At 40.9% G+C, this 27566-nt stretch overlaps 1 protein-coding gene across 17 annotated transcripts in view; it reads right to left on the bottom strand.

The window, feature by feature from the left end:
* Positions 1-27566, bottom strand: part of CACNA1C (calcium voltage-gated channel subunit alpha1 C) — a 481405-nt gene that overhangs the window by 424738 nt on the left and 29101 nt on the right. For 4 of the 17 annotated variants that reach the window (XM_082784786.1, XM_082784785.1, XM_082784787.1 and 1 more), the window contains exon 1: positions 14834-15084. The exons of 12 other annotated variants lie outside the window; for them this stretch is intronic. In XM_082784786.1, the coding sequence (XP_082640912.1) occupies positions 14834-14882 (49 nt within the window). In that variant the 5' untranslated portion in view covers positions 14883-15084. Of the gene's footprint in view, positions 1-14833; positions 15085-27566 lie in introns of those variants that run through there. One more of the 17 variants, XM_082784788.1, reaches the window with a different exon arrangement.

A 27566-nucleotide genomic window follows, 5' to 3' on the forward strand; every position in this document is an offset into this window, starting at 1 on the left:
CAATGTCTTACAATGAGAGATTAAAGACAGATGAGTCATTGAGTCTTATGTAAGAGATGATTTTAAAAATTGATCATAATTTCCAAGCCATGAGCACATGAAAGATTTTTGACACCAGAAAACCTTTGCACCTAACAGTGGGAAAAAACAGCAACCACTTATAGGTTAAATATTTGATAGCTGTAACTAAGCAAACTCAGGTGCCTAATAAGGTATATTTTGCTAATGAGGAAGCCTAACACAGGAAAACTGGGTAATATCAGGGGTCACATACACTTTGTCTCCCAGGCCAGACATGGATATTTTTCCAACACCCACGTTGATGCTTAAACAGAAGGATTTAGAAACCATTGGGTGAGATTCTTTAGTTTGGCAGATATCCCTTCTGCCCCTAAAACCCACTACCTACAGACATCTCACGGACAGCAGGAAACGCAATACTATTATGATGATATTTAAAATAAATCACTTGGACATTTTTCTGTAAAATTATGTCTTGTGCAACATATTGAGGCCTGTAGTGGGATAAATTCGACATTTTCACACATAGACTGGGGATCCCCATTGTTGTCCTTATTTCAAGTTATTTGCAGCACAATGGCTTAATCAGAAAACTAGTGTTACAAAAACAGTTATGATATTTTAAGCAAATTGCTCCCACTTAAATCTATGCATTTCCTGAGACATTCTCTTGTCTCAAGTTTTGAGTCATTGTATCATTACCAAGCAGTGGCAGTAAAAGAGCATTCAAAAGCAAATGGTGAAATGATGACAGAAAACATCGTAGACAATCCTGTGCAAAATTACAGAATAGCTTCCCATAGAGGCACAGCATATGTTTGTGATTTCTATAGAAAGTCCAAACTGGAAGCCACTGACAGGAAATACTACATTTTTTCCTTGTTATTATTTGTGGAAAAAACTCCCCTCACATCGCATTTTCAAAATTCAGATTTTGAATTCTGAACTAAAAAAAAAAAAAAAAAAAAAGGTGATTGTTTTATGAGCACCTCACAAGGAAGAGCTTATTTGAAGAAAGGCAAGCATCATGTTGAACTGGTCTACTCCACTGCAGGTGACAAGTTCTGTGAGCAGAATTTCCTGCTGATGCCCTTCAGGAAGTCATACCTGTTGCCTCGCATGTCATTGTTGTCACAGCACACCCCTTCTCCCAGGACAGGGCAGGTAGTCCATCACTACACAGCCCACGCAAAGGGTAATGCAATAAAAGTCAACATTCTGGGAAAGAGGCTCTGAAGAGGTAATAGGATGATACATAAAAGACTTGATATCCCTGCTTGTGGCAATGAGGGGGCACAAAATTTGAAGAAGTTGCATAGACTTTGAGATAAAAAAGTATTACATAAAAAACAAAAAATGTAGGTGTGCCACCTTTCAGAAGGGGTGATGGAGAAAAGCTCACACTGTCAAGGCAAGTTAACCTTTTCTTCTTATGTCACCAGAACAACGTCCTTTCCCATTCCTCCTCTGGATGCATCCTATAGGGATGAAGGTTTTCCTTCTTATTTGGGTCAGAAGCCCAGCACACTCCACCTGGTACTCCAGGCAGAAGCGTGTTTGCTAGCATTGAGCCCAAATGAATTTTATACCACAATTTATCTTCTCTTTACTGTATAAGTTTGCAAAGGCTCAAAAAGGGCACTTTCAGAACTAGGCATGCTCTATTTGTTCACCTAAAAGCACAAAGCACACAAACTAAAGAGTTAAACTCTCCCTACATGACTGTTACCTAACTGCTAATCTTTCCTTGTAAATTTTGTACATTCCAGTCAGCCCAGTTAACCACACTTGCTAGCTAGGAGAAGCAGATTGAACTGATTAGAGCACAATTTCTCTGATGTCGTGTCTTCTAGCATGCTTGTTATCCTTCACTGACACTGCCTGGAAAGTCCCATCTCCTTCCTGAGGCTACCTATCTGTGCTCACAATACTCTCCACTCCTACACAGTCTCAGGAAAAGTTGGTTGTTCTCACCCCAGATGGAGACAGAGATACTCCTCAAAAAACAGTTTCCCTGGATTTTTATGAGGAATCTTTCCTGAGTTATTGTTTTTCTCATCATCCATTGCTTTAACCATCTATTTTATATAATGGCATGCATTCATGCAGGAAATATGTGTTTAATGCATTTGCACTCACATAGGTCACCAGAGGGACAGGTGACAGCAAAACAAACTGGAGGCACATAACTCTTTTCTCCACACTATACTTTTGTTGTTGACTGTCAAAATCAGAAATCAACACACACGCAGAAAGTGGAGTTCATTTCACTAGGTCTAGCAATCTAAAATCTAGCATTTATTCTAGCAGCCACAAAATCTCTATATATACAGTCAAGGAGCCCCAAGAGAGCAATCCACCCCAACCATCTTAGACATCTTTAAGGTTCTGTAGCCCTAACTGCCTTCCTCTCCATTGACCATTCCTGGACTCTAGACAATTAGGTCCAACTAGACAATTTAAACACCTACAAAGAAATAAGATTAAACCTATGTCAAATTATCAGTTTTACTACATGAAGAATAACAATCTGAAAATACATCTCTAAAAGCCTTTAGTTTACACCTTCAGAGTCCCTGGAGTGAAGGCCTTCCCACTGTAAGATGACCTGGATCACAGCTCAGTTCTCTGTTCTTTCAAATCATTTGATTTCTTTCCAGAACATTCATAACAGCTAGATCCCTTCCAAACACAATCACTTATTCTGGTCCACTGAGAAAATGATACTTCTGCTTATATATACACACACACATGCACAGTGCAACCACAGACAACTCCACGATGTTCTAATGGTTCCGGAGCAGAGCTTTTTTTCTAGCTGTTTGAAAACAAAAGCACAAGTGCCCCATCGTGCATGATGTAAAGATGGCAGATAAAACCAGAAATGCAAGATTGCCATTCAAGCCCCAGTGGTGCCTACTGATAAACACATGTACTGTTGGGAAGGAAAAGAGAGGCATAGTTCACCTCAGCCATTAGCACTAAGCCTTCTGCGTGCACACCATATTCTACCATGTGGAGTCTCCGGAGAGAGACCAGAGAGCAGTTCCTCTTCTGACAGATTCGCATATGATCATGGTGACATCTACGCCTGAGAGAAGCACACTTGATCTCTGCAGCTTGCATCCCTCTGTGAAACCACACACGTTGACGACAGAGTATCCAGTTCAAAACTCACACTGACATCTCTGCACTAACTCCTCATAAATCTGAGGCTCCCTGACCACGTATTCCAGTCCTGCCTGATTATTTGTTTCCATTTACCTCAGATACTGGTGTCCTTCCATGATCATTATGTCTCTTAACTATAAAGCTGCATTAGCAGGAAAAGATGATAAGTACACAGAAGAGAATCTTCTTTTTATACTAACATGCAAGACTCACTTGCTGAAGCTCAGACTACCCGGAATGCTTGGCATTAGGCTGCAGGAAGATGACTATGTCATGGCCTAGGTCCTGGCCTGAGGCTAAGGATAAAACTACTGGATAGGACAGAAGAAACTTCTGGACGTGACAAATAGCTGAGTGAGAAGTGGGTGAAAGTTTCCACTGATATTGCAAGGAATGGCCAAATTTTCCACACACAAGTAAGGGGGATTGGAGTCAGAGATGACCAGATTTCATGTTTAGTTGAAGGAAAGTACTGGAGAGCTTCTAAATAATACTGAAAGTCCAACAGTGCCTCGGTAAATGTGTCGGTAATGCTGTATCAGGCCAGGGTTACTGGGTACCAGTATAAGATGTACCAAACTTGGTTATGGATGTAGAAAAGCTGGGACCAATGGGGACAAAAAGTAACTGGGTGTGGGGTTGGTTCATTCTGGAGAAGACTGAGCAGAGAAGAGAGTTACTAAGGCAAAGAAAAAGAGAGTCAGCAGAACTGAAAAGGGATAAAGCAAGTTATGGGGTGCCCATTGAGAGTCCTGCACTTGACCACCCCAGCTGGAGGCATGCAACAAACTAGCAGGCATCCCTTTGTTCTAACCAAAGCACGAGATCCAGACACGCTTGTGCAGCCAGGAGGACCAGAGCACAGAGTGCTCCCCGTGCTCTGCACCCAGGCAGATGGATTGAGCATCCTGCGGTCACCCTGCCCATGCCTGCTCAAGGCCTGATGATAGCTGTAACACCACACTGCTTCATAACATCCATCTCATTAAAATTAAATCCATATTAATTTCTTCACCTGTGACTCCCAAAGTAATATCTCCACATAAGCACCTACTCACAACATAGCTTATAAGGAAAATAAGTTTTCCAAGCCTATTGGCCTGGCAGGTATGGAAGATTAGTGTTTAAAATACAGATGTTCATACTACAGGGATCAGGACCATGTAAATATATAAGGAGACAGATAGACAACTTCAAAGCAAACATTTCTTTGCCAGTCTTCTAAAAGGAGAGAAATACAGCCTTTGTGGAAAAAAATATAGACTTTCTGAAAGTCTATAACCAAATATATAAATAAATTAAAATACAGTCTGATCCTTTAAATGTCCATATTCTAGTCTTTACATTAATCTCCCAAATAGCACCTGACAATCTGTCAAATCTCTCTGTTTGGTGTTTTGTAGCTGTGGAGTCAGGCCTAAATAGTTTCTATCACTGTTATTAAAACTGGCTATGCAAACTAGAGGTTTAGAACCCAAGATGACAAGTGGGGTTTTCCATCTTCTATGGTAATTTTGTCTTTAAATATTTTAAACTTGTATTTCAACACTGACATAGGACGATGAGTAATAAAATTCACCAATATATTAAGCCATCTGGATGAGCTTACATCACACTCCTTCTGAAGTATGAAAACACCAGTATGTGCTATAAGTTTCCTGCCCTCTGATGTTTGTAGAATGGGCTCCACATAGGATTTTCCCATACATATTTGGATGCGTCCACTGACTACACAGCATTCATGCCAAAATGCTTAGCAACTTTCAGTCAAACCCACCTCTGTATGCCATGCACTAACATTCTCCATGATAAGCCCCCTTAAAGGACGGCAGACAAAACCTCAAAAATGCATGCCCCAAAATAAAAACACAAAGATTTTCTGGTGAAATATGAGCAAAATCAAGGCAAAGCAAGGATGACTGAAGTTCTCAACAAGAACACTAAGTACTAAGGAAAAAGAAAAAGTAGAAAACTGGGCCCAACTGTACCATCAAATCTGAAGGAAAACTTTGCACTTATTTCAATACAAGCTTTGTATTAAGTTAGCAGGATATATATTCCAGTCAAATATTTATTAAAATACTCTATGTTGTGTAACTCACATTGCAAATTGAAAGCCCTTAGGATGTCTAAGCACAATCTTTCATAAGAAATGGTGGACATTGCATTATCACTGGTAAAAGGGTTTTGAAGTATGGTGTTGAACATCTCACGTTCTAAAATCTGATCCTTTTTAAAGTGATTCCAGTCTGATCACATGCCAAGACACTTCCCTAGACATGCTGCCAAGCACCTGTAGAGCTCGATGTTTAACTCTTCTGATACCCATTTTTTCTTATTTTGTTTTAAAACATTTAAATAGTTGTTTTTTGGAACCGCCAGTAGCAAGTATCTCTAATTATTTTCTGACTGACTTCCTGGTATCATAACAGCTTTTATCACTGCATATGAATTAGGACACCAGTTTTCATCTCTTATTTTATTCCTTGACACCCTTTGCCTTAAAGCAGATAAAAGCCTTCAAGTCTTGTTCATCTTATTCTTTCACTCTCCACTTTTATTTCTGACTTTTGCTGTAATGACCAAATCAACTAGAAATACTCCCTTTATTCCTGTCACAATGATGCCATTTCATTTGCTTTCAAATACAAAATTAAAATCAAACTTACTCTTTCGGTCTCAATGCAAATCCAAAAACCAGACTGAGGATTAAGCTTCAACATAGTTCCTCCTGAATTTCCCATGAATTTGGCATTCTCCCATATGCAATTTAATCAATAAACTCTATTCCACTTAACAGATAAACATTAATTCTCTTCAAAGAAGACCACAAAGAAATGTGTACGAGAGCTCAACAGACAGCGTGCTGCCCTGTGCAGTACTAGGACATCCCAAACACCTACCAACACTAATGCTGCACATTCACAAGATTTGTGCAATAGAGCCAAAGCCAGTGAGATCCTATCTGACAGACAAAAGACCTTAGAGTTATATTACTCAAGCCACTAACCAATTCACTAACTCAGTTTCAACTCCACCTGCAGCAAAATCATGTTATGTCCATGAATCTCAGTTTTTCACTTAAATTTTTAACTGATGTGAAAGTGTGTGTCACATAATTCACTTGTACCTTTTGCTCCCAGATAGTCATACAACAGTTCCACTCAAATCACAATTAAAACCAATCAATTTTAATTTTCAATGAACAAATGCATTTTACTTCTCTGAAGACATCAACTCAAATGTAAATTAAAAATGAAAACACTCTGTTCACCTACACAATTCAAAGATAGGCAATTTAAGTATCAAATAGGAATAGCAACACACAGGTGAAGTTTCCTTCTCTACACACAAGTCTGTTTGTTCACCAATCAGAAAAATAATGAATGTTACGGATTTCCTCTGCTTTCTTAATAGCAGTTAGGTTTATCTAGTTTAATTTGCTAACTTAGCTGTCAACGTGTTAAATTCATCCCAAGGAAATCAGATCATTCAAGAATTAGCTAAATCCAAACTTCTAATATTTACATACAGTGCCTGCATGGAAACTGTGGTCTTTTGACCACATATGAAAAGTACAACATAGAAATCACAGTAAAGTTTGAGATTGCATGTCAGGAAGCTAAAAGTTAAGACTGATATTTGACAATCTGTATCAAAGTTCAACATACTATGCAGTAGATTTAAGTGCAACCTTTTTTCCCCCCACCCCAACATCTTCAACAAACATCGTTCTCCATTCCTGAATTCACCCGGATTCCACTGCCTCTCACACAGTCCATTGTAGTGTTCCTGCATCTAAAATTCATGAATTCTACTGCTAACAACTATATTATTTAAGACAAGTTTCAATTTCAGAATAACTATTGTTGTCAATAATGCATGAAACGGAATATAGCTGGTACCCAACAGAGTTGGGCTGACTTGCAAGAAAAGAGGCACAGGTAGTCTCTGTATATTTAAAATCTTAGTTCATCTGAAAAAAAAAAAAAAAAAAAAAAAAAAAAAAAAAAAAGCGTTAGAGAAACATCTGATGTATTAAAAATACGTATTAAATTTAAAAAGTAGAGGAATCCTAAGAAGTGTTATATCCATGCAGATATATTGAACAATAGAAGTCTTTTTTCCCTTCTTTGGAATAAAGGATTTGAAATCTGATCACTAACATGAATCCATTCCTACAATGCCTGTAGGAAGAAATGTTGAGTTAATTACTCAATTAGAGCATATTTACTTTGTAATTATAATGTCATGTTCAGTCATATTTAATTGTTTTTTTCCAAAATACCCAAAGGCAACCATCCACATCATGGGCTGAAAACCTGAAAATTTTAAGATAAATAACAATGCCATCTAGAGATAAAGCATCCTTTAAGGTTGGATGGAACTCAGATAATATTTTCCTTAAAACAATTAACTCTAAGATTTATGTACAAGATGCAAAGAAAGTTCCCATAGGATTAGACAGGTTTTTAGTCTCATTTCTGGGTCTGGTTTGAAAGTCATTAAGTCTCCAGTCACCCTTAAGAATGATTTTATTTTAATCTTGTCTTCCACTGAAGTGGCAGAATTTCCCACTCTCATACCTATGCTGGCTAAGCATGTCAGTGCCCAGTTCAGAAGACTGATGAATCCTATGGATTTCTGTTTTTCCTTACAGGTACGAGGATGAAAAACTTTTATTCCCCCTCATTATGTTCAGTCAGCCACTGAGATTTAGCATGTAATATCTGGGACTAAACACACACACAGGGAAAACTGCAGAAGTCGTCTACCAATATCTGACAAATACATAATCTTTGAATCCTGTGTAAGCTTCTAACATCTCATAGAACATCCATGGACAGTTATCTCAATTTCCTTTAGTCAGCAGGGAAAAAAACAAAAAGGGAGCCTAACTAGAAGTTAGGACTGCCTTTTTTTCTTTAAATCCAAGCCCTACAGTCATCACTTCCACAGTGATTTTATGTGTTGGTGTATATATATATCCCAAGAGTACATAGTTAGATTCAGCTGCATGTTTGTAAGTTATAGCAAGATTCATCTATTGACCGGATGCATTAACAAGTATTGGAACATTAAAGTGAACTATTTATAGATTTCTACTGCCTCATCAGTATACGTGTGCTGGTCACAGTCTATCCACAGTTTGGCTTTCATGCCAGTGCAGGAAAACAACCCACTTACAAATTCAGTGATCAAAACTCCAGGCTTGTCTCACCTCATCTGTAAACTCTAATAACGTAAGACTTCTGCCCCAACAACAACAACAAAAAACAGCCCACAATCTACTCTGAAATTGGTGAGAGACGTTGAGGCAAGAGCCCCTCAAGTCTCCCATTTCAACACAAAAACATGGTTACAGTTTAGCTATTGGCTTATATAAGTAAGTTAGCTCTCGGTCTTATATAAAGATGTAAATATACAGACTTAATGTTTAATTTATTTATTTTTTAATCCATAAGTGCAGCTAAATACTGGAACGTGCTGCTCAGAGCATTTGTAGAAGCTTTGAGATGTCCAAGACTTGGCTGGATGTGGTCCTGAGCAATCTCATATAATTACACCTGTTTTGAGAAGGGGATTGAACTACCTGGCCTCTGGAGATCTCTTTCATCCTATATAATGATTTTATTTCATTCCCCAATCTTTAGAAATGCAATTCTTTGCAGTGAAATATGTAACAGTTAGGGCAGTGTCTCAAATCTATCCTCTTTGGGAAAGACAACTGGAAAGGAGATGTGCAGAGCAGATTGTTTTCAAATCCATTAACAGCAGCTTTCCCTAAATCTAAGCTTCTCTTGAGGAAGAACCATGCTAACAACCTCTTAATTGTAGATTGCAATAATTCATCTATATATCTGGACAGGCACTGGTATGACAAAACCAAGACAAAAATTTGATTCTACCAAGTCTCCTGCTACCTTTTACCTTACATCTTCGTGTTTTCACCACCACCACCACCAGAACATCAAATTTGACAATCCAAACAGTACAATCTACTAATTGTGTATTTAGCTATCTGGGAGAAACTCGGCTAGGTCTTCTGTTCTGGAAATCTCTATACATAGCACAGAGACAACAGCACTCTTCTAGGTGAAAGAGAGCTACCATGATCCCTCTCAAGTTCTTAAAAAGGTTTACATTGCTATCACTGCTTTCTGTCAGTTCCCATAGAAGGGCATGACATTTCAAGGATTCTTCTGGACAAAGATTCATATATACCATTGACCTCACCATCATTTATTCCATTAAATCCTTACAAGATAGGTACTAATTGGTACTCTTACAACCATAAGACATCATCATTGTATTTCAGAGCTCCCAGCAGGACCACTTTACTACCTAAAACTCTTGCTGACAGCTGCAAAACACCTGTTCTCAGGCACAAGCACTGTATGCTCATCACACATGTCCTCTGCACAGAAGGCTGACTGTGTCTTCCTCTTCCATTAAAAAAAAAAAAAAAAAAAAAGTAACAAACAAAAGCCAACATACAGAAGGAAGGGGAAGAAATCCTCACATAGCATAAGCATGCAATGTTTCATTTACTCCAATAAAATTGAAATGATCTAAAAATGTACTAAAAATGTACTAAATGTACTAAAAATGATCTAAAAAGTACTCAATTTTGTCAACATCTATTTGAAAAAGTTACAACAGGAAAAAAAAAAATACGTTAGGTAGTAGATAAACTTTGTTGAAAGGAAAAATTCAGGGGTAATCAACATGTCTGCATGCTCAAAATTGTCTTTTCTTACAGTTAATGATACTGAAACAATAATAAACATTTTAATTAATAAATTCTCTCTCAAATTCATCTAATTTCCACTACCTAAATAAAAAAATATAGTGTTTCAGAGAAATGAAAATATACTGAGTTGGTCTACAGGCTTTAAAAAGACAGGCATTTGAATGATTTAATGACATTATGTTTTGTAAAACATATATCTGCCATTGGTAAAAGCTTTTTTTCAGTGTTGATCTGATTTGTTGTTTTAAATAATTTAAGAGAGACTTTTACTGCACATAGTCACATCTGTTAATGCTGGTTGATCGTCAGTAAATTTAGAGGAGTCACTTGCACAGAGGAGGTCTTGAGTTTGCTATTCCTGAACTTCACGGATTGTGTCCTTTGAGTTAATTCCCAAAAGGGGTTAAGCGAGACAGTTTCTAACAAATCATATGGCAAATTGGTATTCTCAACTGGCCTGTACAAATGATGACAAGTCGCACACATACACGCCCACAAGAAGTAAATGCAAGAGCAATTACCATTCAGATGAATACTATTTTAAGTATGTATGCAGACTCATGTTCAACAAAATTGAAAGAAAATAAGAGAAAACCTAAACACAGACAGGCAAAAGAAAAAAAGAATAAACATAGACAAGCAAAAGAAAAAATAGATAGCAATAAATAATTCAAAGTAGATATCTTGGTAGAATAAACTAATTCCACACAGCAAGAGTATGTCACATCTGCTGACAAGAATTGCAAAGAGGTAACCCCTAAAACATATTCGATTGCAGAGCAGATATGCAACCAAGAGAATGTTCACAATGGTGAACAGGATACAGAGAGCTCCACTGAGATCTTTACAAGTAGGTGCTTGTGATGGCAGAATCTCACAAACTTCAGGAAGAACCAGTCAAAAGCAGTGCTTTGATAGTGACCTGACCCAAATCAGCGCCTATGATCAATGACCATTTAAAAGAAAATCTTTCAAAAGTATATACTTCACATTCAATGTCTTTAACAAATATTTATTCTTTAAAGGATAGAAATGGTTGAAAGCACTTAAACACTTTTCAGAAGGCTCTACCAGTAACTTTCAAAGTAAATGCAGTGCACTGTATTATGCAGAACACTTAAGTACCATTATTTAACATTACGTATTATATTTAATATTTTTATATATTTTGTTATTTCATATCATATTGAATTAAACACTTAATACACAGAATGTTCCAAGTACTTCGAGGTGGAAGATCATACTTCATAAATGCCAGCATTTATTGTTAAATCAGTGGGGTTGGAATTTTAGTGCTTTGTTTCCAATGAGTGATTCCGGGTTTTTTTTTCTCACCACAAACCCTTGTTATCCAATTCCTTGTTTCAAATAAATTCCCAGTACACTTTATGCCCCACAACTACTGCCTAATGTGACAAATCTTTACAGCAAAATGAGAGGACAATACAAACACTCAGAACTGAAGACTCAGTTTGCCAACCTGGTGACTTTGTCACCATGGAAAGAGCACGGTTTCTCCTACATATCCAAGAAATGCCCCAGAAAAATACAGGAAATAGAACTGGCATTCTGAAAATAAAGTATAAAATTGCAGCAAACATCCAATAAATTGCATCTACAAGGGTTTTGTCTTCTAGCACAGCATGAGACAGATTTCTTCCCTTAAACTGAAGTCAGCAGTGAAGAGTACATAATCATCTGTGTATGTATACCTGCAAAGTTAAGGGAAATATTTATGGTTTTGACCCTCACTTCAGGTCAGAAAACACATTAGGAAGTACGCTTGTGACTTGACCCTCTCGCTATCAACAGGCTTCTGACAAATAAAGGGAATGCTAATTAGCCCCGTATCTGTAAAATTAGGAAGATACGAGGACTGCAAAGAGAGCGTCTTACAGAGGAAGACTTCAAGAACAAAATACGTGCGGGTTAGGAAAGGAGGTTGCGAGAAGACCTAATTACGGCCGAGAAACCCCCGGGGGGGGCTCTTTTCCCAAGCAGCAGGTAGCAAGCTGTTCGAAATACGCCATAAGGCCAAAGCCCCGAGGCATCCGCTGAAACTGAAGGAAGGGGTAGCTCGGCTGGGAGCAGGGTGGCTGGAGGGACCGGCCGAGCCCTCCACCACCATCGCTCCGGGGCCCCGTGCCAAAAAAACGCCGCCCGGCAGCCGGGAGCCGGCACCCCGGAGCCGGCCGCGCCTCCGGGTAGCCGCCGCGGGGCTCCCGGCCGGCTCCGCGGCCCCGCACCGCCACCTCCTGGGGGAGGCAGAGCCCCGGGGCCCGCACCCCTAAAAACCCGAAAGCAGGGCCGGCCTCCCCCCGCCCCAGGAAAGGCTGGAAGAGAGAGCAGAGGGGTGTAGCTAGGTGCTGGAGACGAGCTGGACGGCTGAGGTTCAAACTCGCCCCACCGAGGGCCAGGTTGACTCATGCTGTTCCCTCCCTCGGGAGGGCTGGGAAACGTGATTTTGCAGACCGATTTTCCATTTTAAATCGCGGGAGCAGGTTTTTCAAAATATTATGAGGGAGTGCATTAAAGACGCCCATCTAGGATTACACCAAGTCCCACATGTGCATTAAATGTGATGTAGTTAGTTCTGAAAGCTTTTTCTGGGATTGGTGGGTGGGATTTTTTGGGGGTTTTGTTTTTAACATTTTCTAGATAAACACATACTCTGTGGTAATAATGAATAATTAATCATTATCAAAACGTATTCCATTGTGCAGCAAAAATAAACGTTGAAAAGTATCTCAGCATCAACAAATAACACTAGCAAGCTCCCTGTTCTTTGTGTAACATGATACTGCACTGAGAACACAGCAGACTCATATTTTAGCATCAAAAAAAAAAAATCTTACTTTTGTGTAGTAGATTTCCATTGTACTAAGTGGCATCCAAAAAAGTGCGAAACAAGTATATGACAAGCCTACCCATATTAGTAGTTGAGGAGTCAACAAAGCATTTTCAAGCCTCCTCCCTGCAGCCCTCACCTTCTAACTAATGGTCTGTAGTACATCTTATTTATTTTAGGGAAGCCACTGTTGGCTTGCACCCCTGCAGTACAGACTTGTGAGCATCAGGCTGCCCAGGTAGCCTGATAAGCAGTTAGCTACAAACAGGCATGTGCAGAAAGCAATGGCTGGCGGAGGCCTAGCCATGTTGCTCACAGTTCAAGAACAGACACAAAATTGTCTTGCATCAGTAGTACCTGGAACATTGATCCTGCTGCCAGCAACTGAGAAGGATGCACGAGTGAGACACTAATCTTAAATCACTCCTCCCCCTCATATACGAGGAGCAGACCAGCACCACAGACCTAGGCTTGCCTTCTGCTCATCTTTTTGATCTCCACCTTGCAAGTGGAAATCTGTGGCTGCTTTAATTACTCCATTCCACATCCTGATTGGCTTGCTCCGATCTCCTTGCCACCAGGTTTTCCTGACTGCTGATCAATTTAACCTTTCAAGCGCTGTTTGCACAAAACAAAAATAGATTGTAAATACATGGCAGCCTGAGCACCACCAGGAAACAGAACTTTCTTCCACCTGGCTGATTTTGTTTGCTTTGGAAGTTGCCCTTTCACCTGGCAGAAATGACAATCCGCACCAAGAGACAGATGCAAAACTGTTCCTCCAATTATATAATCACTGCAGCTGATAAGGAGGGAGCAGAATTTGGGTTGCCATAGCGTTGGCATATCGCTATGGAGGCTGAGCTCTTCGTCCACTTTATCAGCTCCGGTCCGGGAGGAGCAGCCCGGTGGCGGCTGCCGAATGCATGTGCTGCGGGCTTGCTCCCGCCTGGCAGGAGCACTCTGCATCGGGGGCCGCTTCCTCCTTTCCCCTCCCACCTCCTATCCATAGAGCGGCTATGGTGGGAGTGCCGGGCATGGGGTTTTTCGTTTTTATCTCTATTTAACTGGGGGGGGGGACACACGGTCTCGTTTGCGGGCAGCCGAGGTGGCCCCGGCGGCGGGGAGAGGCTGCCCGGGAGGGGAGGGCCGGGGGCGGCGAGGGGGCAGCTGGCCGCGGAGGTGGGGGTCCCTATGGGATGAGGGGGGCTCGATGGGATGGGGTGGGGGCCCGGCACCCCATTCCGTCTGGAGGGAGGGGACGAGATGGGTCTGGCGGCTCCGCAACACCGCCGTGGGTGTGCGGGCAGGGCTGGCGGGGAGGGGAGGGGGCGAGGGCACGCAGGTAGCTAGCGGGATAAAAATAACTTCAGGAACAGCAGGTCGAGGTTGGGCGGAGGAGGGTGGCGGGGAGGCTCCCGGAGTTTGGACAAACAAAGTTGTACTACGGGGAATAGCCGGCGACGGTGCCGAGGAGCGGCGGCGCGGGTCGGGGTCCATGATGCGGGCGGCGCTGAGCGGAGCCGGGCGAGCAGAGCCCAAGCGGAGCCCAACTCCCATCCCCATCCTGCCGCTACGTGCGGGTGGATGCGGCCGAGGAGATAATTCCCCCTTCCCCTCCCCTTTCGGGCCAGGGATTAGACGCGGCGTGAGAGCGGGGAACGGCTCCTCGGGAAGCCGGACCCCGACGGCTGCGCCCCGAGTTCGCCTTCCCCCGGCGCGGCGGGGCGAGGGGCTCCGCGGCTGCACTTCGCCTCCGGCCACCGCCGCCCCTGCTCGCCCCTCTCCTCCCGGAGACGACGGCGGAGCCTGGAAGCAACTTTTCTTCGGCCCGGTGACACGGCCGCCCCCCGAGGGGCCGCGGGGGTCCCCCCGCAAAGCGGCCGGCCGCGGGGGGACGGGGGGCGAGGGCTGTCCTCTGCCCGCCCCGCGCCCGCCGCCGGCAGGGGGAACGGGGCCGAAGCGAAAAAGATCACGGACAAAGGGTAAGGGAGAGATGGGCGGCTGGAGCCTCCGAGGTGGATGGATCTCGGGCTTACCTTGATGGTTTTCTTCGGGAATGTACATCCTCTTGTTTTCATTGACCATTTAAAAACGAGTCCAGATTAATCCCTCCGAAAATCGGCTTGGTAAAATTCAAGGAAGAATGGAGCTGCAGAATTTCCCCTTTTATTATTACCTGATTCCCATTATTGCATCAAACACCAAAAACTGATCCTTTCCACTACTGCCTCCTTTAGTGAAATTGCAATGCATCCTCAGTACATCCGGGCCCCTTCCAAGAATTTAGCACAGCACCTCTGGCTGTTAAACCATAAAAAAAGAACAGGAAGGGGGGAAACGGGAGAGAGGGGGGGGCGGGGGGGGGAAAGAAAGAAAAGAAAACCCAAAAGCATCCAGGACAAGCCTCTGAGGGTTAAATGTCTTTTTAAAATCCACCAACTACCAGAGTAAGAAAAGGAGGAGGGGAGAAGAAAAAAAAAAAAAAAAAAAAAAGGAGAGAGATGTTCAAACGCTGCTGCTCCTCCTCTTCAAAGCCATTCTGAGCGCGTTGTGTTGGCAGGGAGCTGTTTCTGCAGAGGAAGAGAGCACAGTCCCAGCCCCTTACTCCCTCCCTCGCTCCCTCCCTCCCTCTCCCCCTGCCTGCCTGCCTCCCCTCCCCTCCCTCCCTCCCTCCCTCCCCGCTGCCTGCTCGCCGCCTCCCGCCGGCAGACAGCCGCGCTGAACGCTTCCAGATGTTCCAGCTGCGGGCAGCCACCACCACCACCACCGCCCCCCCCCACCCCCCCAACACCACCACCCCCTTCCCAAAATTGCGCGCAGCCCGCGCTCACCGCCACAGACGTGACGTCACGGGGCGAGCCGGGGGACAGCGGAGGGGAGCGGGGCCGCGGCGACACCCGGCGACACGGCGGCGACACCGCCACCGCCCCCCCGGCCCCGCTGCGAGGACGGCGCGACCCCCGGCAGGCGGCAGCGGGAGGGCACGGGGAGATGCCCAGAGGATGCGCAGATGTTGGAGGAGATTAAGCAGGGGAGGATTTGCACAAGCCGCGCTGGAAGCACCCAAGCGAGCTTCGTTATCGCTGTCGCCGCGCCTGGAGCCCCCGCAGGGAGCCAAGAGGACTTCTCATCCCATTGGGGTTCGAAGAAGGCAGCCCCCGGGCAACGGGGCTGGGATCAGAGGTGCCACGTTCAGGAGAAATGCAGGGCTTGCCGCCCGAGAAGCCAAGTGCGCTCCAAGTCCCCCAAGGGTCACCACCCGGGGTGTAACATCACCTTCAGGGCCCAGGCTATTGCCTTCTGGGTCAAGGGAGCAGCTCTCAGAGCCCTCGAGCACTCAGGACCCTGTCTGCAGCTTGACACTGGGGTTCTCCCCCTGCTCGCGGTCTCCTCTCCCACCTACACGAGAAACAGAGCGTTTCTCTCCAAGCGTCGCAAAGGTGGCAATACCTCTACAACAGAGTTGCCTAAGAACGAGCTTAGCACCTTCCCTATGACTGGACTTCAGTTGGATTTATCAAATATCCGTCTCTTTGTGAAGCTTTTTGCCCCATCACTTCGAAGTGGCTGTCTCGCAGATGAAACTCAAAATGAAACAGGAAACAGCAACGCCTAACGCAGCTAGCCAAAGCGGCAAGAACACATGTCCACTCGGAACTACAAGAGAAACGTGGAAATAGGTGGAAATAGGTGGAAAGCACTTACCAAGAACTGGATGCAGCCAAAGCACTTGTCCTAAAAAGAGGCCATTTCTGTTCCTAATAACCACTGGCCATCACAACTTCTGCTTTATATGGTATCCAAAAGGTAATTTGGCAACAACACATTACCATTGACAGCACGTAGAGATGTGGCTTTGTTTCTGATGGAGGAGGAAGAGTTCCTGCGAGCAATTAAAATACTCTGTCCTCTATTGCCTAGTTTTTCTCTAGTAATGTCACATGCACTTACTCCGTTTAACTTAGAGGATCAGGCAAGATTGCAGCTAGAGGTGGAACAGCAATATATTGGATTTCATTTTCAATTCTGGTTGCCTTTTTCTTGTTATCTTGTTAAAAAAAAAAAAAGAAAAAAAAGAAAAAAAAAAAAAAAAAAGAGTCCTCCCTTCACCATTACAGAAGGACAGCAAATCCTTCCCTACCTAAATTTGCTGTGTAAACACACATTTTATTTTTCTCCTTGTGAACAGGAATTCTTGCCATTTTGAATTGTGCTAATTCCATTTTTTTCAAGCCATGAGTCAACCAAGAGTTATATGATTCACCCTTGCATGGACATAATCTCTGGGGAAGTAATCAAGTTCACGCTGATCACTCTCGCACAGAAATCAAACACCAGTGGGGCACTTGTAAATACATATAAATATATCCATATATATTTTTGCCCTCCTTAGGTCACGTTCTCAGCTAGCTAAGGATTTATATACTGCATTAGTTAAACAGTTAACATCCACATAGCCTTGCCTTATGCCAGCTCACATACGTATGCAGCCACATACACAAGCTGTCCCTGCCACCTACAAATCTTTTTCTCCAGTCTTTCTCCCTCTCTCTGCCAAGCTCCCACAATGGGACACAGTTGGGCCAGTTACCAAAAATCAAATCCAGAAAAAAAAATAGAACAAGAAAAAAGAATATTAGCTAGCATTAATTTCTTCAGCATAAATAAAATTGTACTACAACCTGAGGTTTCCTTACTCAGCATTTCTGATGCAAATAATTTTCTATATGGAGAAACAGAATGAAACTTCAGGATTAAGATGGATCCTGCTACTGAAGGAGAATCAGGTGACATAACAGCAAACATCATACCTTCCCCTAAAGTATTGGTACTGTCAAAGTACACTAAGAAGTAGTTCATGAAAACACGTTTGGTAAAGAGGAGGCATTTGAAGTAAAAGGTGCTTGTAAGATTTTTCTTAACATATTACTGAAATTCACATTTAATAGTAATTCTCACCGGAGATAACCCAAGGCTTTTTCCTCTGCAGAAAATGGTAAAAGTCAATTGGCCTAAAATTTGTTTCTTTCCATTTTTTCCTAGAAATAGTGCAGAAAGGATTTCATTAGATGCCAGAGCAACAGCTCAGAGACTTCAGAGAAGACAACAGCCCTCCCCAGCATGGCCTCTGATTCCCGAGTTTTCTGACTGTGTGTGTTGGGGGCCACGACTCCAAAGGCAGAGCACACAGCCTAAGCAAGTCAGCAGCTTTCCTGTTGCTTTTGGAGGACTGATGCTCTAAAAAGGGTTTAAGGCCTTCTGAAGGGGAAGCACACTTAACTCTCATCAGTCACATCCCTCACATCCAGCCCAAAGACAGGTATACACGTGAGAGAGAGAGATCTTAAAAAATTAAGAAATAATACTTCTTTCAATATACATGCAAAGAGAATGATCTTAGCCCTTGCCTGATAAGGCAACCAAGAGACTTAGGGGTAGGATGGGTAGAGTAATGATCAGACACAAAAGTATCTCACACCAGCCTGCATCTGTGCTCTTGGACTTCCCCTGCACCTAGGTTGGAGAAGCCATCCAATGCACATTTGGCCTTAGGCCAGCTGTAAAGCAGAGATGCTAGTTCTCTGGCCCACAAGAATGCTAGGAGGAGAATTGTTCTGCAATTGAGAACAATAAGAATAAGGGCCATATAAAGCACTAAGACAGAGATTTCTGAGAAATGTCTATTTAAAGTTACAAAGTGTCAGAGATGATTTGTAGAGTCATGATGTTCACATGCAGCAGGCCATTCCACATATGAGGAATTTTTTTTTTTGTCCTGTGTACAATGCAGCACTTCTTCCCTCTTAACCAGCCATATATAGAGCACACTAGGCACAACAGCTTCTTCAAAATCCAGCATCAGAAGCCACATCCATCTTCAGAACAGAAATTGCCCAAACAGGTTGCGGATAAAAACATCTTGAAGTGAAAAGGAAAAGCTCCTGTCTTGCTCATATTTCAAGCTGGGGCTAGAAGCTTTATGGAATGAATGGGATGAATACAAACAAGAACGTATAACAACTCTGCATTGAGCTGCTTTTATAACTTACAAAATTATTTGAAAGGCTCTTTCCAGCAGTCTCAGTGCTTTTAAAATGGTCTAGGGTTTTCATTGGGCCTGCATAAGTTATGCAGCCTCCAAAATTGCAATACGTTCACTCTATTTTGGCAGTTGTGCCTGTTATTATAAAATAAGAAGGTAAATGATTCAAGAGTAGAAAAGAAGTGTATTTATCCCCAGAAATAGTGTTAAGGCTTACAATACAAATGTGATTATTTCATGTCTGAAGGGCCAGCTCAGAGAAACAGTACCAGAGATCTCCACTACCTTGCTGAACATGATTCCTCCCCACACACACACACACAGGTTTAAGGTTTTGCACTTCCACCAACTAACAGAGATGGCTTCCCTGAAGAATCAGCACTTCCTTGCACTGAAAGTGATGGGATTTTTCGATCACCAGTATAAATAGATGGGATACAAACTCAGTGCAATCTTTCCAAAGACATTGACCTTCCTTTTTTCAAAATCACGTTCACATCTATGAGTGTGGATTTCTAAAAATATTATTTATCTGACAATTTTGTTTTAGTGGCTTAATTTTAATTGGAATGCAAGCAATTGATAGTCTTGTCTAGGGGTATTTCAAAGTGCAATCAGGAAACTGGAGACTTCCTGAAACTACCAGCTAGCTAAAACAGGGAATTTCCTCTAGAAAAAAAAAATAATAATATATATATACACACACGGGGAAGGAAGAGAAAAGGAAGGTTTATGATCAAGATTTGTTGATGATTTCATTTCTTAAAGTCTGGAACAGGGCCATATGCACAGGATTTTTTGATGTTTTGTAGTCAGAAACATTGATTTTCAAAGGCAACTTAGAAAACCTAACCGTATCTTTCATATTGAAGTTTTAGTCATTAGCTTTTATATGTACATTAAAATGTCAACAAGCAACAACAAAATGTTTAAAGGAAAGTTTATCAGCATATTGGTATGGTCTAAGGCCTAGTATTGGTAAACAACAGAAACTACTAAACCTAAGGGGGAATAAAGGAAAGTATAAAAACACTGGTAGCTGGATGGGAAAGTTGCTAATAATTAGAATAAATTCTCATTAGACACAGAAGAGGGGTAAGTAGAAAATAAGTAGAAATTGAGGATCTTTAGGTAGGCTTTGATTTTCTAGACTGCAGAAGGTTCTAGAAAATAAGTGGGATATCTAAAAGTAGGATTTTATTCAAATCATGTGAGCTATCTTAGTTTTCAGCTGTAACCCATACAGATGATTTCAGTAGGTTTTGGCAGTGGTGATTTTTTAATTCCAATTGCAGGAATGAAGGAACTTGCCATTTATCATTGTAAATAGGTGATTAGTCTTTAATGATTACTGGGTAGCATTTAATGAATTCACGGACCAATTTGAAGTGTAGCAGCAAACAAATGCTTAAATACACTGAAACAACAGGAGACATTTATCCCAAGTAAAATGTAAATGCGTTGTGTTTCTCAGACTTGAGAATTTGTGACAGTTTTCATGACTCTGTAAGGTTAGATTCATTATGCCATGGTCATCACAGACATCTGGCCATAGCACTAATTAGTGACTAAGGCAGGTCTAACAGCTCCTCAGAATTTTGATACAGAAGTCATCCCTGCTCCTCAAAAATGGAAAAGGTCAGTAACTGTGCCATAAAAGCTTAAGGGAGAGGCTTGAATTTAACACAGTGTTGTACTGCTTCTACTTCATAAAAGAGAAACACTGGGTCTATCCAGATTGGGATATATACAGACAGTAAGATTTAAACTCAGCAGTTCATTATTAGCTATTAAAAATAAAAAATTAGAGAGAGAAAGGAAAATAATTACCATCAATAATAGCCTAAATTCACCAGTTAAACAAAAGAAATGACCTAATAATGTCTACAACAGTATCTACAAAACAAGAGATGTACTTTTAATCCAATCAGCCTACCCTTGGGCCAGAAAAAAAATCACCCTCAACAGTTTGAATGATATCTTAGATAATTGTCATTGCTTACACAACAAAGATTAGAATGTTAATATTTTCTTCACTTTCTAATGTAGTTCTACAAACTATCTATTCCTGAGTATTTTGTATCTGGTATTTTGTAACCAAGTACCACACAAACTAAGATCTACGGCAAATACGAAGTACTTTTTTTTTTTTTTTTTTTTTTTTTGGAAGGGGTGGATTATTCAAAGAGTAAATTTACACAAACTGTTGAGGAATACTTTGCAGTGACTAGAAGGATTACAGGATGTTGGTGTTTTGAAATCACTGTGGATCTAATTATTAAACAATGAAAACCACACAAAGTCAAAATAAGAAGGCAATGCAGAAATTGCATCTAGACAGTACAACCAATTCCAAGTATTAAAGTTATAAAATGAGAGGGAAGGGAAGGGGGATTTAGGTGCAGGCTAAAACACCACGTTCCTTCTTTTTAGCATCAAAAGCAAATTTTTGGAACTCCTAAATCTTCTTTGTCAAACATAGAAAGTCATTGACAAACTCTCAGAAGGTAAGACTTGGAAATTCTGAAAAATTCTGGAGGATCTTCAGTAGTCACTAATGAGACGAACTAGTCTATGTAGGAGATGTGCATGGTCTTATGTATCAGCTACAAGGAAAATGATTAGATTAGTCCATTAGTATAGTCGATTACTGTGATATTGACCTTACATACAATGTCAAGCAATTTATTTTGCACAATGGGTCTTTCTATTCTATACTGAAGGTCTGAATTTGTAAGTGAATGCAATTATACAGCAGTCTTTGTGGTATCCTTCTGTGTTTATTTTTTGTTTTTGTTTTGTTTTGTTTTCCCCCTCAAGACTGTTTCTTTCCAAAATGGAGACAATCATAACTCACCCAGCAATCAGTCTCTGTTTCAACTGTGACACCTTTAACTCATGTAATCTTGAACCTGGTCTAAAATAGATATCTCCTACTGCAACCTGTTTAAATGATCAGTAATCACACTTAGCTGAATAAAAATTTGGTGATCAATTCAAATGTACACTAAGCTAAAGGTATCTTCCATATGCAGCCCTGTGAGATTTCAATCCCATTTTCCAGAATTGTATGGTTACAGACTATAGCCAGTCCAGGGTTATTTCAGTACTACCTAAACCTTGCACTGAAGTGAGCAAAAGCCTTTCTTTGCAAACCATTCTTTAAAACAAAATTAGTTCCAATAGATTGCTCAGAAGAGCTCTCTCTATTTCCATAAAAATCATCATCAAAACACCACAAGCAAATGCAACACAGACCCTAATTGAATTGGTTAAATCATCAGCTATATAACTGTACATTTCATTATGGTTTCATCTTAACTAATTGTTCTCCTAGGACATCCAAAAGCTCATTTAGTGGGACTTCATTAAAGCATTACAGAAGTTCTGAAAGTGTAAAACGAAGTGTTTTAAAGTGTATCTTGCTGGAGAGATATTAAAGACATCCTGGAAAGGTTCCTGAACACTGCATAAATCAAATCCTCCCCAACAGCATGGATTTGGGCTTGCACAGAACAGTTATTCAAATGGATTTAATTTTACATCGATTGTGTGGCTATCACTGTTTATAAATGCCATGACTGCTGCAGTATATTCCAAATGCTTGTAGCAATGTGTAATGGGTGGTCTCCTGAATATATGTGTATGTATATCCTCCAAAGCTTCCTTAGCTCCGGTGGAACGCTAATGGAATAGAAGCAGTAAAATAGGTGGATTGCCAGGCAGCAAAGTTGAGAGCATTATTTGATTTGGGGAATAACACAGTTAGGTAGGTTTTGAATCAACATAGCATAAGAGACGTTTGTTATGTTTACAGTTTCTCAAAAAAAAAAAAAAATCTGTAACTTTAGAAGCTGAGAAAAATGTTCTACTATTATTTAAACGATCCTTCCAGCATGCAAGCAGAAGAGTTTATTTATGTCTCCCCTTTCGTTTCTTCCCATCTTCACTAAAACATGTAGACAAACGAAGTGAAACAAATAAACAACTCTTCTCTAAAATCTTCACTCACTCACTAATTCCACATGGTCTGAAGGAAATATTTATATTTCCTTAATATAAATAGTTCAGAGTTCAGTTATTTTATAATGCCATCAGATGTGTACACTAGTTTGAGTTGCTTCTCAAGAACTGCATGAGACCAAGAATGACCAGGTTCCTAACACACACGCACAAAAGAAGGCAGTTTTATCTAAGAGCAGTGCTTTCCATGTGAGAGTAAGCAACAAGTAGAGGAAGACCACTTTCTGCTGGAACTTAAATAGTAACAGAGTTTTACACAGGGTGAAACCCACTGCCTTCTCACCAGCTAATCAAGACTACGGTATTCTGCAAAGTATCAAAATAGGCAGGGTTCAGATTAGGCTACATGAACAGCTATGGCTGCTGGAGCTATTACTCATAACAAAACCTTTTTCAGAGCACCATAGAATTTTTCAGTCCTTATTTAATTTCTTCTTTTAGACCTTGGGGAAAAAAAAAATATTTTTTCATAAGAAAAATAGAAAAAGAGAACGAAAAGATTGTGCCAATCATATATATAGCATGCACTTGTACATGCATTACCTCATTCCTTGCCTTTATCTCTCCTTCCCAGTCCATGCTCCTTCCCTTTCTACATTTTTTTTTTTTAATCAAAAAGAAATAGGAGTGTAAAATTTTTTTTTTTACATTTTTGTAAAAAAAAATAAAAATAAAAATCAGACCTTGATCCTGATTTATATTTTTGATCATTAAGCCAATAACCTGATAAGCATCACTATAGTCTATAGTTTACTATTGCATTCTTACAAATTGGAGGGGGAGGGAGTGTGCGTGGAATGTCTGGCTTCAAGTTGCACGTGGAGTAAGTTGTGAAGAAAGCAGGAAAAAAGTCAAATTTCCCCTTTGTTCTCCTATTGCTTCCTTTCCATATGTCCTTTATATCCCATACACTTGTGCTTTTATGAGGCAGTCTGAGTCTTCCAACTTCACCAAGATTGACCAAGTGAAAGCAAGATGAAAATTTCAGGCCTAACTCCTGAATGACAAAAGCCCTGAAGAAATCTCCCTATCCATTTCCTTAGTTTCTTTTTCTAGATTTCCAGAGTAACACATAGCCAGGCTCTTTACACTAGCCACAAGAGACAACAGTCATAAACTAAGACACAACATGGTCCAACCCAGCAGAAAGAAAACTATTTTTCACCCTGAGGACTGTTAGACACTGGTCTCTCAGAGGAGCTGTAGCATCTCTATGCTTGAAAGTTTTCAAAGACAACTGGATAAAACCCTGAGCAAGCTGGTTCCTGCTTTGGAAGGGAGCTTGGAGTAGGTGACCTCCCAAGGCCCCTTCCAACATGAACTGTTCTCTTTTTAGTGAAGGTGGTAAAACTGCCTTTTTTTTTTTTTTTTTTAAGGAGACACTGCTATTTTATCACGATCAGTACAAAGTGTCAATTGGTTTGCTGTGATTCTGAAACAAGAACAAGTGAAACAAGGTTCATTCACTTTCAGCCGGACCTTACTATCTTCCTTTAGTCTGGAAGGTGCTTCTCTTACATCAAAGGAACAAAAGCATCAAAATCTCAGTTCCATCTGTATCATAATGCAGAAGCCTTGATCGTTCTGTTATTTAACTGAGCATCTGTTGGGCAGAAATAGGGTGTGTTTGGTGGTTTGTTTTCTTTTTTCCCCTTCCTTTTCAGTCTCCTAGGAGAGCCTCTTGTACAATTACTGTATCATCTGCTGCCATCTCCTGCAGAAACACAGCTTGAACTTTGGAGGAAGATGGAGTTATCAGTGCTCTGAACTTCCTATGAGTTAGTGCTGTCTGTCCATCCCAAAGGAAAAGTATTGCCTGCACATTCCAGGCTGGTACAGTTTGAGGACATAGAAAATGAGTAGTTAAATGCTACGGGACTGCTATGTCCCTTTGATTCCATTTGTCTTCCATTCAAGTCTGTAGTGCTTATGGCAATATCTGCCATGCACAACAGGGGCTGCTGGTTTTCCCTGCAGCCTGAGGAAGGAGCACTTATCAGCACAAGCACAACAGCGAAGCTTATGCAGTCTATAACGGAGCAAATCCACAGTACACGGAATGCACAAAGAGTACCTGATTTAATAAGACATGTGACTGTTGTTCTAACATGAGCAGGCGTAGACTGGTGCCCAAGGGATGGACTGACAGATTTCACAGTTTGTACATCTGTATTTAGCAGTACATTACTGTACTGCTGCTTTGCAGCCTGACTGATGTCTAGAAGTGAAAGACACCAATTAGTTGAAGAAGGAAGAAGCTAGAAAGGAATTTTTGCTCTCAAAATCGGTGGATAGAAAAAGAGTAGTAAAGAAAAAGTCCTGTATGACCTAGTGACCCAAAGACATGGCAGTAAGATCATCCTGACCACAGACAGAAATGACTGTCTACTTACATCAATCTTCCCTTTTATGCTACTCTAGGGTATCAGATAACTTCAGTTTACCAGAAATAGCTCTACAGAAATAGGTCTATAACCATATATAAACATTTTTTCTTCTGTGCTACTCTAGTTTTCAAAAATCACTTTTAAACCATGCCACTATTTTTAAGCTAGATTTCTGCAGCTTAACTGGCCTAACACTTCAAAACAAGGTAGTCGTCAAGAGACTTCCAACGATGGAAGTGGGCTGGTGGTCAAGCCTGATTGTTCACTGAAAGCAGCACCGTGCCTGGACTTTCACACAGGAAGAACACTTTGCTTAAACATGTTCAATTAATTTATTTTGCAAATATTTTATTGGAGAATAACAATCAGGATCCACATTTGTTCCCCAATCCCTTGGAAATGCATGTACTTCTCAATGGAACTAAATAAATGCTTGCCAAGAGCAAACCTATTTCCAGTGAAGCTGTCAAGTGTGACAAGAGCTCACACAAAATGACACTGATGTAGGTCTATCAGTTCTACCAAGTGACTCCCAGCTTACTTTATTATAAATGAGATCAGAATCCTTTTCAGTCTTCAATGGAAGCAAAATCTAACCCATGAAGATGCATCTGCACTTCAGTATTCAGCAAAATGGAAGTGATGAATCACACTTCTGCCCTAAGAGTGACACAAAGGAGCAATCAGCCTGAGCTGATGTTCTGGCACTAGTAAGAACATACTCGTGATTCCCCATGTTGTTGGTTTCTCATTCTTTCAGATGAAATTCCCATCGATTGCAGTAGCATCATATACAGTCACTAATAATATTCACAGTGCCTTGCATCCAAAAAAAACCTTCAAAGCATGCAAAAAAAGATGTTTAGCATCATTTTACTAGTTATAAAGATAGAACTGACACTTGAGTTAAAGCTTCCTTTTGAATTAATACCGCATGGTACTTTGAGACTGGAAGTGAAAATGTCTTGTGAAGTTCTTTAGCTATTACAAAAATTTAGTCAGAATATAATTTTGAAAACAGGAAATCAGGTTGGTCCTCTAAACTTAACTAAAAAGTTCAGTGAGATCTAGGATGACCATAAATTGAGCTATCAGATGTATGGGACAGTTGAAAGGTAGCACATTAGGCAGCACAGAGAAAACCAAAGCATATAGGTCTGTTGGCTCAGTACTTATTTCAGGAGAAGAATGCAACCTGATCACTAGCTTCCCTACACCTGGTATCACCCTAAATCCAACTTGAAGTCTTACCTGATCAATAAGTCTCAACTGCTTATTTTCCAAGAGTACAATTCCAGGTAATACAGCAAGCAGAGAAATAAAAAGCTGGACCACACTAGAGTGGAAAACCAAATCATAATGCCTATATAGTATTTTAACTCCTTAAAGCATTGCAAGGCATTGGCTAATTAATTTACAGCATCTATGAAGACAGTGAATAAGACCTTGTTCTTTATGTTCAGATTCACCCAGACTAAATTGCAGGGATCATGGAAAAATTGCTTATAATAAGACCATAAGTACGATGGTAAGATCAAACGTGTTTTCAAAGAAAGCCAGGGTATCAGTTCAATTATGTGTTAGGAAATGAACAGATGAGTAGGTGGCTGCCTAGCAGTACTCTTATCTGCTAACATTCCTCTCTGTGTCCATAAGTTACCTCTGAGAATAAATGTTAAATGGACCCTCACAGAAAAGGGTCATTCATTTCTTCAATTCTGTAGTTTAAAAAGAGACAAACACTTGGGTGTTTGTTTGTTTTTGTTTTGTTTTGTTTTTAAACTTAAATTCTGCATTATCTTTAACTAATTTTTGTTCTTTATACACTTAGTGCTCCAGCATACAACAAATATTCTCTTCTCGCTTAATCAAACAATCCTGTTAGAAATATTAAGTCTTTCGGAGACAAAATGAATGGCAGACCATGGGGATTCAAGAGTAAGGGGTAAAAGGTAAGTCACAGTTGTAATTCCAATTAATTTGCTGTTTCCTGTCAGCAGTGACTACAGAATACAGGTCATCATTTCCAAGCTGGTGGGGCCAGATGGTGTGATGTGATCAGATAATATTAATGGTTGCATGCTGCCTTCTCTTGACTAGTCAAAAACGCTGCGCCTCACTCTTTTTGAGGATAGGGCTGCAGAGCCAAGGAGCTCTGTCATTCTAAGGAAACCTGACACAGGAATTTCTCTGTATTCAGATAGGCTTTGGTGTCCATCCTTGGTACCTGAAGTTTTAGAAACTCTCTTTCCTTCATAATTTTTCTGAGCATGCTATCATAATACTGGGAATATTTTCAAATACTGAAGAGAGCGG

The sequence above is a fragment of the Aythya marila genome (assembly GCF_965140915.1).
Source record: "Aythya marila genome assembly, chromosome: 1".
NCBI lineage: Eukaryota > Metazoa > Chordata > Aves > Anseriformes > Anatidae > Aythya > Aythya marila.